This window comes from Hemicordylus capensis, chromosome 6 (assembly GCF_027244095.1).
Source record: "Hemicordylus capensis ecotype Gifberg chromosome 6, rHemCap1.1.pri, whole genome shotgun sequence".
Lineage (NCBI taxonomy): Eukaryota > Metazoa > Chordata > Lepidosauria > Squamata > Cordylidae > Hemicordylus > Hemicordylus capensis.
The window spans coordinates 23,981,866-23,997,279 of record NC_069662.1 but is presented as its reverse complement, the minus strand read 5'-3'; the positions used below and the strand labels follow the sequence as shown (position 1 = coordinate 23,997,279).

At 47.1% G+C, this 15,414-nt stretch overlaps 1 protein-coding gene across 2 annotated transcripts; it reads right to left on the bottom strand.

The window, feature by feature from the left end:
* Window positions 1-3,331: 3,331 nt before the first annotated feature.
* On the bottom strand, window positions 3,332-12,401 carry LOC128330675 (uncharacterized). Of its 2 annotated transcripts, none has more exons than XM_053263869.1 (12): window positions 12,095-12,401; window positions 11,891-12,002; window positions 11,324-11,417; window positions 10,905-10,959; window positions 9,370-9,510; window positions 8,528-8,688; window positions 8,317-8,415; window positions 7,725-7,870; window positions 6,626-6,800; window positions 5,707-5,819; window positions 5,430-5,619; window positions 3,332-5,329 (listed from the first exon to the last, which is right to left on the bottom strand). In XM_053263869.1, exons 1-11 carry the CDS (start codon window positions 12,216-12,218, stop codon window positions 5,430-5,432), a joined length of 1,410 nt encoding a protein of 469 aa, XP_053119844.1. In that variant the 5' UTR covers window positions 12,219-12,401; the 3' UTR covers window positions 3,332-5,329. The 2 variants fall into 2 exon arrangements, with proteins under 2 accessions (XP_053119844.1, XP_053119845.1); XM_053263870.1 differs by having other exon boundaries at window positions 5,535-5,619; window positions 12,095-12,399.
* Window positions 12,402-15,414: the final 3,013 nt, after the last annotated feature.

The following is a 15,414-nucleotide window of genomic DNA, read 5'->3' as shown; positions in this document are numbered from 1 at the left end:
GATTCTCACAGACACCCCAGCAGTACACACAGAAGGGATCAGCCCAACTTGGGGGTAATGCCAAAATCTGAGCACTCCCAGGTAGGTGCCCTACAGAGGAATCAATGCTTCCCATACACTCCACGGTAACATTATTTGTGCTAATAAGAACTCTTGGAACGGGGCTGGGTGGTCAGCTCAGGAGCAAAAAAAGCAAGCAGTGGGGTGGAGTGACTTTGTGGAGTGGGGAAAAGGAGGCTCAACGATCACGTGAAGGGAGCTGGCACAATCTCTGTTTTGACAAGTTGCACGTAGTCCAAGATCTGCTGCATGTAGCTTTAAGGGGTGGAAGAGGGTGATGCAATTGTGGGTGTTGTACACATGTATATATATAGTCTCCTAAACAACCTGGGAGAGACACACCGTGGACGCTCTGAGCAACCAAACACCACTTCAGACTCCCGGCTGTTATTGCTTTTCTCACTGCCAGCTGCCACAAAAGATTAGCCCTCATCATGTCACTTTCTTTTATCCAGGCTGAGAAGCTACGTCCGACTGCTTTCGAGGTGGAATACTTTGACCAGTATGATTTCTACAGTCTCACAGACAGATACAGCGGTAGGTGTGCTGGCAGGGGTGGGCAAAAGCCGACATGCGGGGTGGGGATGCATGTTTGGGAAGTGTTTCTGTGGCAGGGGAACAGGCTTTACAAGAGCTGGGACAGGTGCAAGCGGGATTCTTATATTCATACGGGAGCATATAGAGGGCGAGGGAGTACAGAACGGTGCAGCAATAAGGGAGGGCAAGATCACAGCTCTGTATGCTGGATTCCCTTCCAGTTCTGTACTCACAGTTACTAATGCAGTTTACAGTCTCAACTAACACCCATGTGCATGCATTGAAAGTCCTACCATTATCACTCTAAACCTTTCAACTGTTTATACTTAGAGAGGTGGCTAGAGCAGGTGACTAGTCCACATTAAGAAGTCTTGAGACCCCCCTGCTATCCCTACCAGAAGGAGATTACAAGATTTTGAAGTGTTACTCAGCTTGCAAAGGCATCCTTAAATATTCTAGACCAGGGTTTCTTAACCTTAAGCCCCCAGATGTTGTTGGACTACAACCCCCAGAATCCCCAAACACTGCCTTTGTGGCTGGGGATTCTGGGAGTTGCAGTCCAACAACATCTGGGGCCCAAGGTTAAGGAACCCTGAGGTAGACCAGTCACACAAACTGTTTGCCCTCCACACAGACAGTCCTAAGCCATCTTCAGAATGCCTCGTGCATTCTGCATTATACATGTGAGCCAGCAGTACGCAGATACTGCCATGGAGATTTCTGAGATAGATGGGAAAAAACTGATATCTGCTAGTTGTCATTTCAGCCAGTTTCTCCATATGCTGCACACATGCGACTAAGGACAAGCCAAGGCAGCTCCTTGACACAAGAAACGTATTGTGCTAACCCGCCCACCTCTTGCCATGCTGAGAAGCTGTAAACAGCTAAAGTCAGTCCACTAATATAAGAGTGGGGGTTTTGTCTTCAGTAAAAACAGTTTTCCATGATGTTAATCTTGCTGATTGACACATAAGAGGAAAGATTTTTGCCAATTTGAGTGGAAGGCTATATTGAGAGGTAGGAACTGTAGCCACCCTTGCAAAAATAGAGGGCAATCTGTCCTCTCCCCACCTGGTCTGCAAGGCAGTCAAAAAAGCATTACAGTAAGTCAGTGTTGCAATTTGCCAGTCACGCCCTTAGGGGAAAAGCAGTTGCTCCAAGCAAACATCTGAATAAATAAGGACATCCACTCCCTGGAACCATAAATATAGGCTTCCATAACAACACTGTCTGCCTGTGGCTACTAGCTCTGCCCTGTTCTGCATTAACACACAGGGCAATTCCGAGCCAAGTGGAAACATGCTTCCTCTTGCCTAGCCTTAAAGGGCCAACAACAGCCCTTTAAGGCTGGAAGAGGAAGAAGTGAAACCCCAACAAGGGCAGTGATAGTGGGAAAGGGTGGACTGCAGCTCCTCATAATAAATTGACAAGGCTGGGTATGGGACTGCTAATAGGCAGGAAGTGATTCTGAAAATGTGCCTCAAACGATACCACGGACTGTCCCTTGTTTGGTACTGCCAGGTGGGTCCTCCCGCAAAGGCCGTTCCAAGAAAGAGGCTGAGGATCACACGAACCGTCCAAGTCCTGGTGGCCACGAACGCAAGATAGTCCTGAAGCTGCAACGCACTGAGCAGAAACGCAAGGGGACATCATCCAAAAAATGAAAAATGCAGGTGAGTGGTCTCTATATGGATCAGTAAAATGGCTGCCAATGATATCAGTGGAAGAACACCATGCAAAATGGTTGTCATCGTAGGGAAGATAATGACTACACGTCCCTCAAAAGGGACTTTCCCTTATGTAAAAGGAAGAGAAATAAAGTGATAAAATCAAAGCAGATTGATATTTTTAAATCCCTCAAAATAATCACTTAGTACTAGCCAGTTGTAGTTATGGATTCACACAAAATGGCAGCCACAAAAGGACGGATTCCCTGGGAGAAGGATATGGCCAGTGCCTCTTACCCACAATCCTTCTTGCGATTTTCCTTTCTCCTTCAGCTCTGAGTTTCATCACATTACTCACGTTCTGGACACAACGGCAATGTCTATGTGGATATGGATGGACACCACGCATCACAGTGGGATCTTGCGTTAAGGAGGGAGGAACAACAATGTAGTACCACTCAAATGAGAGTGAAGGTGAAGACTGTCAAGATGGCTGCAGCTCATCCCACGACAAGTGAAGGAGAGACTGCTGCAGTGCTCACCACCCACGCCTCATGAAGGCCAGTGGTGGAACAGTGCTGCATTCTTAGACTAGGAATGGAAATAACCTTCCTAAGCTTGCCATTTTAAGGATCTTGCCCAGGTGGGGAAACCACTCACCTATTTAAATTAGAGGCTGTCAAGATTGAAAAGCCTTAAACAAGCCTTTAATCTTTTCCCATGGGAGTCTGGAGATATACAAAAAGTCGAGCTAGGTAGGGGTGGGATAGATCCCTAGCAAGACTGTACCCACATAGGTCAGGAAAGCAGGGCATCAGGCCTAGGGTGGGTCTTGGGAAAGCATATTATTGGACAGACAGAATGGCAGTATGTTCAGTACCCCAAATTCAATGTATTTTCTATGCTCAATAAAGAATCTTTATTAAAGATGCTTGAATAGTTTTTGCATGACCTTCATTTGAGTCGAGCCAGGCTATCAGCCATCATGAACAATGGAGGCTGTTGGAGAGGAGGGAACTATACCTCAGGCGTGAAAGGCAGCTTCTGGACAGAAAAGAGATCCAAGGCAGGTTCTACAGTGAGCTTTATTAAATGCTACAACATCCCCACCACCGCCCTGGTTCCCAGCAGCACTTCCTGGGACACATTGTAGAAAGAGAGGCCTTTCAGGCCAGTTTTCTTGAAGCCTCAGAAAGGGGCAATGCTGCAGTCGTCTGTGGTAGCCAAGTTGAAGCGGGGGAGGGGGGCACACCAGGGGACCTTAAAAATTATTTCTAAAAAACATGTGCCTTAGACTGAGGTCAGGCTATCATACCACTACTACACTCACCCACTAAATGGTCACCAATATATCAACATTTAAGAGGCGATTCATCTTAAATGGGTTTTGTTTGAGAGGCGCAGAAGTGAAGTGAGCTGACTAGCCACAGCAGCGACACATCTCCATCAGTTCTGGTTCCTCTCACTTCCTGAATCAGTATCTGCCAAACCAGGAGCCTGTGGTTGGCAGATGTAGCATTTCCTGCCCCCAAGGCGATATGCGGCAGGGAAGAAATACAGTGAAAGAAATCATTGCTGACAATTCTGTCAGAGCATCCAAACTTCAATCTAATTTGGAGATCGGCCTTGAGGAGCGACAACCCAATGTAACACTTTGGAGTTAGAAGGGCTGTTTAGAAACTCACATTACATCAGCCTCATCCCATCTGTATGGGTTCTTCCTGAGTCAGATACTTCTTAAGGCAAAGGATTGGAAAAAATGGCTCACCTTCACACAAGAACTGTTCCTGTTCCTAAAAGCGTGATCAGTAATGATTATTTATGTCACTTGCCCTATTATGTGGAATATCGCAGACGGCTTCATGATAATCAGACATTTCCCATCACTGAGGCACAAATACTGAGATTAGGGTGGAGGTGCTCCAAAACGAATAGTGAGGACAAACCAAATGAGTTCAGATTTCCCTAAGTCAGCCCTCTTGCCACCATAAAAGTACTTCCTGCCTCTGGGGGGTGGGAGGAGATCTCCAGCACACTGCAAAGGATGCTGGGTAAATTATAGCTTATAGAAAACCTTAAATACTGGTAGATTTCACAGTGTTAAGTATCAGCATAGGCAGGGCTGTAAATGGAATGCGAGAGGGAACAGTGGTATCACCAAAGAGCTAGTGTCAGCAGAAGGCACTTGTTAGGATGTGGCAAAAAATACAGGCAGCTACGTGCCTTTATACAACATCCAGAGAGGTTTAGAAATATGAGGTACTGCCCTCTAAATAACAGATGAAGACATCAGACTTCACAGTTGAAAAACAAAAGGCATCCAGCTTGATAGTGCCTTTCCCATTGGATAGGCCAAGGGATAGCCAGTCAGGGACTTGTCATTACACGGACTGTAAGGAGTGAGGCTGTGCTGTAGAGATGAGGCATCTCCAAAGAAAAGGAGTACCAGTTAGGGTCCTGAGGGCATGTGCTTTTTTCTTATTGAAGAAGATGCCCATGGCCTGCATGACAGTTGCCAGTAAAGAGTATTACTGGCCTGTAGTGTTGCCAGCTAACGATTTCCATGCATGGCAATGCAATCATCATAAGATAGGGGGAATCCTACATTCCAGCCAGATGCACAGAGGGCTGTGTTGCTGTTGTCCCCTCAGCAGGACAGAGGTAACAGAAGGCCGGAAGCACCATCCAGTCAAGAGGGAGGAGGAGCAGATGTACAGAAAACATAATGAGTACATCACTGTCTTTTTAGATGCATGGCATCAGTGCTATGGTTAATCACTGTACATAATATCACAGGTTGCCGCTGTAACCCAGTCATATACAAAGAGTTGTTTTATGTGGAAGAGGAACCAGCTGAGAAGGCATTGAAGCTGGGTGAAGAGCTGGCCTTGTAGAAAATTCACAGTCTTTATCACTATCTCTCTCTGGAGCAACTTAGACAGGAAGGATTTTAATGGGCGTGTAGACAGGGGAACTGGTCGTCTCTCAGAATACACTGGGTAGGAGTTTCAGCTCAGGTCCTGCTCACCGATGCTCTGGAGTAGGTACTGCTCATAGAGCTGTCTCTGCAGAAAAACAGTATTACTTGTAATCCCCCACTTCGGCCAATCCCTTCTTCCCAGTTTCCCATAATCTTTCAGGGCGTATATACCCCCCTGCAGTTACCTAGAATCCCACAACGGGACCAAGCACCACACTTGTGCTACCCATGATCCTTTGGCGCAGACACCAAGCCCTGCACCATAATCCCATCTCCCCATAGATGGCAACCTTTTTTTCCAGCACGACTTCCAACACGTAGTCCCGTCGGTCTTCCAGTTGTCGCTTCTGTTTTTTTGATAAAGTGGGTTTTGTCCTGGGAACAGAAAATACAGTGAAAGAGTGCTTACAGGAAGAGTCCTACTTTGAGTGCCTGAAGTTGCAAGCCAGGAGAGTTTCTTACTTGAAGGTATAGCTGGCCAAGAGCAGGAAGAGAATGGAGAGGCAGAGAAGTCCAAAGAATACTGTTAAAGTCTGGTCTTCAGGGACAAGACTCCAGACTGAGGCAACGGGGCGCTGAAAAATAGGATTGCGAGTAAAAAGGCATGGAGTTGGTATTCACAGAAACCAGAGGTTTAACACAACATCATTTAATGCCCGGACTGCCCAAGTTCTGTACCAACAAAAGGTAAGTTTACTATACATGCACAATAAATATTATATATAAAATATATAACAAAGAATTAAGCAAAATTAATTTTTTAAAAAGCCTGCCCAAAGACAGTCTGATAAACAGCACAAGCAGAAAAAGAGTGATAAAAGGGGAAATAGATCAAAAAGGTGTTGCATGGTTTTTAAAATTTATTAAAAATATTTCTATACCGCCCAAAACTTGCGTCTCTGGGATGATTGCTAGTCATGAAAAAGGGCAAGAAGGAAGAGTGCTGAATGAATCACCACTACCACAGAGCATCTTACTCCATCTTATGTGGCCTTCCATGGGGAGGAGAGCTGGATTTGAGGCAGCAATCATGGTTTGTCCCCTTTGCTAAGCAAGATCTGCCTTGGTTTGTAATTGGATGGAAGACTACGTGTGGGTGCTGTAGAAGGGCAAAAGGTCCCAGGTTCACTCCTTGGCATCTCCAGGCAGGGCTGGGAGAGACTCCTGGCCGTAATCTTGGAGAGCCCCTGCCAACCAGTGTAGACAATAATGAGCTAGGTAGACCAATGGTCTAAGGCAGCTTCCTATGTCAGATAGTGCAATGGGGCTTAACTGAGGAGCACTTGGAGAGCAAAGGTGGAGAAAAATGATGCTTCTGGGGCACTGTAGAGTACTGGGAAGCTGGAGAGAAGGAACGCAAGTTACAAAAAAAACCACTTACCACATACAGCTCCAGTGCTTGGCTTTGCTCCTCTCCCAACAGCAGAGTCCAGAACTGGTGAGCAAAAGCAGTACCAAAAAGCAAAGTCAAGAGAAGAAAGATGGGCAGCAGGCAGCCGGCAATCCCCAGTAGCGTCCCCCGGAAGCGAGCACGGAAGTTGCTGCTCCTGGCCTCACTGTGTGCAGACACAGGAAAACAAACAAACAGATACTCAAGAAAGAAGAAGCTTCGTTCATATCAAACACCATATCCCACGATATCTAAAGACTGATCTCCAGTCTGTGTTACTCAATAGTACTACTCAGGAGTTACTCTAAAGGACGATTACATTTCAATGAAACTTCCTCTAGTAAATTTAGTCAGAATGTCAGCTACAAATCCAACTCCCACATGGAGGCCAGTTTCCTCACTTTGGTACTCACAGTTGCTTTCATTGTTTTTCATGAAATTCAGAACTCTCTTGCCCCAAACGCAGTTTAAATTATTGTGTTTCTATCTTGCCCTTTTTTCAAAGAGCCCAGAGAGCTAATTTTAGACGTAAAACAATCATGTGTCATAGTTCAGGCAGCGAGATAATAATTTGCCCACAAATATCAATTTTCCAACGATCTGCTTTTTATTAAGAAATTATTTGTACATATTGCTTTTCAAGAATTATCAAAGCAGTTTACATAGCAAAAGGTATGAGAAAACGATTCCCTGTCCCAGCAAAAGCCACTGGAGAGATGCTGTGTGGTGATAAATTAAGGACAGTTGCTCTCCCCACACTAAACTGAAAAGAGCACTGCTTTAAATGATGTCTCTTTGCCCAGTTAGCAATGTTTTAGCTTGGTTTTCCTTAACCTTCTCAGTTTTTTCCTCTTTTTTTGAAATCACACTTCACCTCAGAATAGCTAGTCTGCCATTTGCTCCTTTCCTGTTTTCCCATCTTATTAAAAGTCATTCAGTTTTTCTTCCAATGATCTGAAATACCACCTAATCTTCCCCAAGTACTAGCCTCCCACCGTTATACTTCATGAACAATAAACCTCTGGTTTTATTAAGATTACCATCTCCCTCAGACTTCAGTCCTCCCCTTTCCAGAACGCCATGTTCTCACCTGTCCTCCTCTAGCAGGTGTTGTGTGGCCTCATTAATGAGGTGGCAGTCCCGCTCCAGGGCATTGAGAGTGTGCTGAACTGTCTGACTGATCGTCTTCTCGATAGTGCGGCAGATCTCCTCAATCTGATTAACACAGCGGCTTGGCTGAGGTGAAAAGACCGGGTTCCCATCAGTTCAGCACTTCCAGTTGTTCCATATCATACTTTTAAATCACCATTTCCTCACAGGCCCAAATGTGCCACCGTTTATTTAATATTTTATCCTGTCTTTCTTCCAAAAGGCTCAGAGTGGCATATATGGTGTGTATTTCTCCCACCACCACCACCCACCACCACCATTTTATCCTCACAACAATCTTGTAAGGTTGGTTAGGCTGAGAGACGGTGGCAGGTCCGAGATCACACACTGAGCTTTTATAGCTCAGCAGAGATTTAAACTTGGATCTCTCCAATCTTATTCTAGTGCTCCAACTACTATGCCACACTGGCCACCCCACTTCCCCCTACTGAACCTCTCCATCATTTCATTAACTGTTCTTTGCCAGTGCCTACCCATGACGCCACCTCCAAATTATACAAAGTTCCACTCACCTTATTGGAGTTGGGGAGGTAGATTGTGGGCATGTCAAACCCACACTTGTTAAGTCCTGGACGCTTGCAGAGTTCCTGGACGATTTGCATCAGCACCCTCTGCCAGAGAGAAGCACATGACAGTGTCAATTAAAACCCAAAATCTTTTCTACATTTCACTATTTCCCTCCCATTGAAGCGGGTGTTCTGTTGTCTAGTTCCTTGGAGGTACCTGTCTGTCACCCTCCGCACCCGCCTCATCAGCCTTGCTGAGGTAGAAGTGCAATTTGTCTCCATGCCCCTCGTTGAGATTCTCTACGATGTTGAGGGTGCGTTTGCAAAGGGCCTGTCCCATGGGATCAAAGAAGACCAAGATGAGGTCGCAGAGCTGGCCTGAAGCAAGACAGTGGGGTAAGGTGGAGGCAATGGAGGGTGGTACGTGCAAGAAAGAAAGGAGTTAACATATAATGGAAAAGGCTCCCTGATCAACCCCCTGCACCCAAGTACCTGCATTTCCCCCAGATACTACAGAGTACCATCATCACTTGCAATTATCTTCACAGAAAGACATTCTCTCAAAGTTTTTCCATACAAAATCTTTACCAGTGACACTAAAATCCTACTTTTAAATCCACAGCTCCCCTCAGATTCCAACTGCCCTCCTTTTTTTGCCAGAGTTTCTACTGATTAAACCACTACCCTGCTGCAGCTCTCCCCCCAAAAGGCCCACTTTCTTCTGGATGCAAGTCTTATGTGGCATGGTAGTTTTGAAGCCAATGCAGAAGATGCACCAAAGATGTCCCCATCTACAGGTGATCCAGGAAGTGTACGAGCACATCTTGCTCCTAACTGCATCGGGAGGTTGTTTGTCCAAACCACCCCCTCACACGCAATCTAAATATTAGTCATATTTAGGAGAAGTGGAACAGAGTGCCGGGAGAGAGGGCATAAGAATGTCCCTACCTAGGTGCGTGTGGACCAGGCTGGCTCAGACGTATCATCCAAACCAGCCGTTTAAGTCCCCATTACCCTCCAGATTAACAGTACTCCGTTTATCCAAGCTTCCACACTTACCAAACCAGATAAGTGCCCCTTCCACGTCGAAGGGGTATTTCATGTCGCCGTCTACCAATCCTGGTGTATCAAGGAAGGTGATCAGAGGGAACTGTTTCTGCTTGGAGGTACATATCTCAGTGCTTAGGTACTCTGGCACCCCTACATGGAGAAGCGGGGGGGGGAAGGTAAATATGGGACCCTGGGTTCATCTTTGAGTGATGCCTGTGCATGTTTCCCCTTTAAAAAGAGGGGTGCTCTGTAGCACAGCCCCATATTGTATGCAAAAGTCCCCTGGTTCAATCCCTGGCACCTCCGGAGAGGGCTAGAAAAGATCCCTGTCTGGGCTAAAAAAAAATACCTCCATAATCCGGAGGGTGACCCCCGGAGAGTCACTGTAGTCTGGGTAAACAATACTGAGCTGGAACCCAAAGTCTGACTCGGAGCCAAACTAGACATGATTATAATCATTGGTCCTGGCATGCTTGCCTCCACCCGCCCCTGCTCCACCCTCAAACAGCATGTGGAGGAGGGAATGACAATTCAGAACAGGACCACAGTAGCGAGGTATCTTTAATCCTCCCCACACGTCGTCCTGATTTGAATTGCCTCCCCCACATGAGATGTTTCGCTCTTGAAAAAAAGCTTCTATGGGACACAGAGCACACAGGATGGGAAGAGATCCAGACTGCATCCCCCACACGTACAAATTCATAGAAAACAAATAAACTTACCAGTGCCAATTAGGGATGTGCACGAAGATCTTCGGCCCTAGCAGGGGTAGTACTTTTAGGGCAGGGGAGGGTGTACTCACCCCTCCCGCCGCATTTCCCCTGCCGGCAGCTCTATTATTTTTAAGCCCCTCGGGGCGGCAGCGTTCCTCCCTGCCGCCCTGTTCCCCCCATCAGCCGGAAGTGGCTGGAAGTAGCATGCGCCTGTTGCGTGCGTGTGCCTGTCTGCTGTGCGTGCACGCACGATGGACGCTCGCTACTTCCGGCCAATGGGGGGGAACGGGGCGGCAAGGAGGAACACTGCCGCCTCGAGGGGCTTAAAAATAACAGAGCGCCGGCAGGGGAAATGTAGCGAGAGAGGTGAGTATACCCTCCCCTGCCCTAAAAGTACTACCCCCACCGGCACCGAAACGTTTCAGAGGCCTTCATAATGGCCTCTGAAACGTTTCGGGCACATGCCTAGTGCCAATGACATGATTAACACAACACTTAATTTGGCTCTAAGAATAAGACAGTTCCATATGTCCACATAGGTTGTTTTTGACTTTTTAATAGCACACACATAAGGACTCTGTATCGGCCTCTCTCTCCGCTAACAGATGTTAAATAACATGCCTGTTCTCCACCTTCCCTGAAAACAGATGCTGCCCTCCTAAGCTCATTACCCACACAAGATGGGGTAACTTAATGGCTGATGGCAAGCCCTCAAACAGTCACCCACTGCTTCCTTTAATCCAGGTCAAGCTAATGTTCAGCAAGGAGTTTGTTCAGTTCCCAATTGTCTCTAATCCTCAGATCCCAATTGTCTGAAACTGTTGAACTGACCTTTGAAGCTCTGCAAGGCCTGGAAATGGGGGTACAAATGAAGTGTAGCATTTCCCTGCAGCAACAGAAGGGGAAAACAGAAAGGTTCAGTGCACAGGATGCTGCTATGGTTGCAGCGTAGATGTCTTTTAAAAGAATCAGAGGATGAGTTTATTAGTGGCTGTTATTATATATGACAGCCAAAAGCAAAGAGCCATGTTCAAAATGAGACTACCTCTCTGGGGACTAAAAAACAAGTAGTGGCTATCTCCAACTTGCCTTGAAGCTGGTAATTAGTGACTAAGTACTAGACTAGACAAACCTTTGCTTTGACACAGCAAATTTCCCCCATATTTGTAGTCCAGAGAATCCAAGAAATCTGAATACAGTAGTCACATTTTGTAGGAAGGAAGGAGGGAATTACAGCAAGAATTTCTCACCGTGAGGGATTCTCGCTTCCTTCCACTGGTAATGAAAGTGAAGCCCTGAGTCTCAATAGCAACGCCAGTTCGTTGAATGTGCTCTTCTACATACCTGCAGGGAAACATCAAGAAAAACAACTTAGGGAGGGAGAGATTCTAATACATAAAAATGGCTAGCTATGGACTGGGAGTGGGAAATGCAATGGTGCATGGTGAAATCCGATGTCCCAGAGATGCCAGCCTTCTGACACAAATCCTGTTTGAGCAACAAATATCGTAGCCAGTTGCCTGAGACACCCCGTGCAAACAATTTCCTCTAGTCTAGCCCTGCAGACAGAGGTACCTGATATTTAGCCAAAACGCCTCTCCAAATATTGAGATACCCCAGGGCCAACCACACAGAGACCTCCTGTAATTATTGCACCTAGACCCACCTGTTGAAATTTCCCACAATGCCTTGCACCCACACCAACCCCTTGAGATTTTCCCATAGTAGTTTGTACCTACATCAACACCCCTTGGTATACCCCAATGACTGGCTGTGTGATTTTCTGCCCAGCCCCAGTCTGGAGTGTCCCAGCTCACCAGTTGATGAAGCTGCTCTTGCCAGCACTGTGGTTGCCCATCACCATGACAGTCACTTTGCGGCGTGGTGGGAGTAGGGCCAGGCCCAGGCGTGCTCCAATTGACACCAGACCTGCAAATAAAGTAGGGAGACACAGACAAAGTTAGTTTTCAAGCCTTCACCCCTAAGATGGGAGACACTCCCCCCCCCCCACAAGCTCTCACCATGGCCTGGATGTACATAGAGCAGGTGAGCTTCCCGTAGGACCCGCTCTGTCACCGATTCAGCCCCACCCCCACCAGCTGGATTCGCGGCTTCGCGAGGCTTCCCGCCCCTGCTCGCCAGCATGGCTACCGGCCCGGCAACCAACCAACCAGCCAACCCAAAGAGCAAAGAAGACTGGGAAGCGCAGCAGCAGCACAAGCGAATGGAACTACATCTCCCAAGAGCATCTCGCGGAAAGAGAAGGCTTTCCCAGAAGGCTACGCGGCAGTCGTAGACGTAGATCGTCGTGGCACTACAACTCCCGTGAGGCAAAGCGACCGCAAGCCTGAAACAGACGATGCTAGTCACATAGGGATAGTCCGAAGGCGTTGAGGTTTTAATTATTCCGAGTGGTGGGAGGAGCGGTGGAAATAAGTAGGGATTGATGTGACAGCTCTCAGATACGGCAGGCAGAGTTAGAGGCTCCCTTTCTTTGCAGTGCTTTGAAATTGTCCTCCGAGCACAGAAAACAAATCACACGGGGTGAGAAATGTTTGAGATGATAGGGCTCCTGTCCCGTTCCTTTTAAAGGTGACGTGACAGCCAGAAAATCAACAGGTACAGTTGTAATGCGGTTGCCTTTTTGTAAGATTAGTGAGGAGTTGCATATGACGAGCAGGGAATTTAGTTATTGATAACGTGTTACAGGAATTATTGTTTAATAAGACAGCTGCTTATTGTTCAGTTTCCCGCAGGGGTGTAGTAAAGTTGGAGAGGGCCCCGAGACAAGATTTTAAAATGCCCCCCTCCCCGAAGCTCAGCTCATGAAGTAAAGAAATCTTAAATGAGGCTGAATAAGCATAGTAAAAGTGAGGCTGAATAAGCATAGTAAAGTGTGTGTGTGTGTATATATATATGTGTGTGTGTGTGTGTATATACACACACACACACACACACACACACACTATGTGCCACAATAGAACATCATCCTAAATTATTTTTTAAAGGTTTTGTAAATTGTGGGCGATGCAAGACATTTAATGGTACTAGAGAAAGATGTAGCTCCAGGTCTTGACACTCACATCAGTTTCGGAGGATGAATACAACTGAAGGAAGCCTGGGCAGGTGCGTGGCTGGGGGAGCCAGTCATGTGACTTGCCTCTGGGCCCCCCCGCCCCGGGTAGTGGGCCCCCAGACAACTGTCTTCCCTTGCCTTATTTTAGTTATGATCCTGATTTCCCAATAATTATTTACAATCTTATTATTTTCATATCTGTTAAGGTAACCAAAGCTCAGCAGAAGAGCATATGCTTCCCATGCAAGAGGTCCCAGGTTCAATCCCACCTTGGGATTATAACTGCTTTAGGATTGTTTTTAATGAAAGGGGGTATATACATTTAACAATAAAATACAATTAAAATAAAAATCTTGGTAGGACCTACTAGAGAGCTGCTGTGGATCAGTGTAAGGGGGCTAATGGCCCCCCTACACTGCTGACTAAATATAAGGCAACTTCCTATGCTAAGGTGTTTGAAAAACCAAGTAACTTTGACACTTCCATGTGTCTGAAATAGAATTACTACCTTTACCTCCTGTGAGAACCTTATACGGTTCTCACCATCATGGACATACAGCAGCACATCCTCCCATGTCTTGTCTCAAAATAGGCAGGATACCCATATAGCACTCCTCATAATAACTCTCTCTGTAGTATGCCTTGCTGAAGGCTCTGATTCATTTTCTCTGTAGTAGCTTTTAAGTGGCGCAGCTGGGAAATGCTTGACTAACAAGCAGAAGAAGATTCTCTGTTTGAATCATCGCCTGGTACTATATTGGGCAGCAGCGATATAGAAAGATGTTGAAAGGCATCATTTCAGACTGCGTGGGAGGAGGCAATGGTAAACCCCTCCTGTATTCTATCAAAGAAAACCACAGGGCTCAAGGAGTCAAAAATTATTTATTTTATTTATTTAACCCACTTCTATACCGCTCAAAACTCACATCTCTGGGCGGTTTACAAACAATTGACTTGACAGCACACTTTACTTTAGCTTGTCTTCATAGGAACATAGGAAGCTGCCTTATACCAAGTCAGACCATTGGTCCTTCTAGCTTAGTATCGTCTGCACAGACTGGCAGGAGTCTCTCCCAGCTCTACCTAGAGATGCCAAGGACCTTCTGCATGCAAGTGGATGCTCTACCACTGAGTTAACAGCCCCATCTCCTATGGGCAATATCTATATCTTACTGTGCTCACATGTAGCAATAGCAATAGCACTTACATTTATATACCGCTCTATAGCTGGAAGCTCTCTAAGCGGTTTACAATGATTTAGCATATTGCCCCCCAACATTCTGGGTACTCATGTAGTCACCAATCCAACTGTGAACCAGGGAAGACCGTGCTTTAGCAAAGGGGACAATTCATTTTCAATACCGCAAGAGCAACTCTTCTTCCGGAATCCTTCCACTAATTCCAATTTATTAAAAATTGGGATGATGATGATGGCAATCAACAATACAATGTTTTACATAATACAGAGTTTATAAAGTACACAAATTAAAAGAATCACTAGTGGGCCCAGGTGCAGAGCATCTGCACCTCTAGTTAGGCCCAGCCACAAACACACCCCACGCCGGCATGCCCGGCTTTCTGGCTGGCTGACCAGCCACTCCCCCCCACCATCGCTGTCCCCACCCCCACCCCGGGCCAGGCCGCTCCGCCACCAGCGGCCCAGCTAGGCTGGCCCGCCACTGCTTCCTCCATGCGGCCGGCCCAGGGCCTGCCACCGCTGCTGTCTCACCCCCGTCACCGCCTCCTGCCTCCTCCCAGCTGACGGGGCTTTGCCCGCCATTCGCCCACCTCTTCTGGCCAGCGGGGCTTTGCCCACCAGCCCACCGCCTCCTGGCTGCCGCCATTATTTCTCTCCGCTTCAGTGCTGGAACTCTTGCACACTCTAGAGTATTTGTGCGCTAGTACTTGATTGCTCTCCTCACCCCCTGCTACAGCCCCCTTCACCTCAGAGATCTCCCCACCCTCACCTGAGCTGCACTCCTGCTCCTCCTCCTCAATCCCATTGCTTCCATTCCCCTCACCCCTCTTGGTCATGGCTGCAGCTTTGCTGCCAAATTAAACAAATAAATATTGGCCAAGCTGCAGCCCCAGAGACCTCACCACCCTCTCCCGAGCCCCACTCCTGCTCCTCTCCACAGGAGCAGCAGCAGCACAGCAGTGGTAGACTGGCCATTCCTCTCTGCTGCCATCACCATGGCTGCTTGTTCACCTCAGGATGCTGACAGGCCCGGCCCCATCCCTTTCCTGCCTGCCTCGCTCTGACAA

What these genes read in the sequence shown, in the direction of transcription:
- LOC128330675 (XM_053263869.1), bottom strand. Translation starts at nt 12,218, where the DNA reads ATGCTGGCGAGCAGGGGCGGGAAGCCTCGCGAAGCCGCGAATCCAGCT. An exon ending in GGAAGCGAGAATCCCTCACG is followed by an intron (nt 10,960 to 11,323) that starts GTGAGAAATTCT and finishes CTGTTGCTGCAG; the next exon opens with GGAAATGCTACACTTCATTT. An exon ending in GGCCTTGCAGAGCTTCAAAG is followed by an intron (nt 9,511 to 10,904) that starts GTCAGTTCAACA and finishes TTCTCCATGTAG; the next exon opens with GGGTGCCAGAGTACCTAAGC.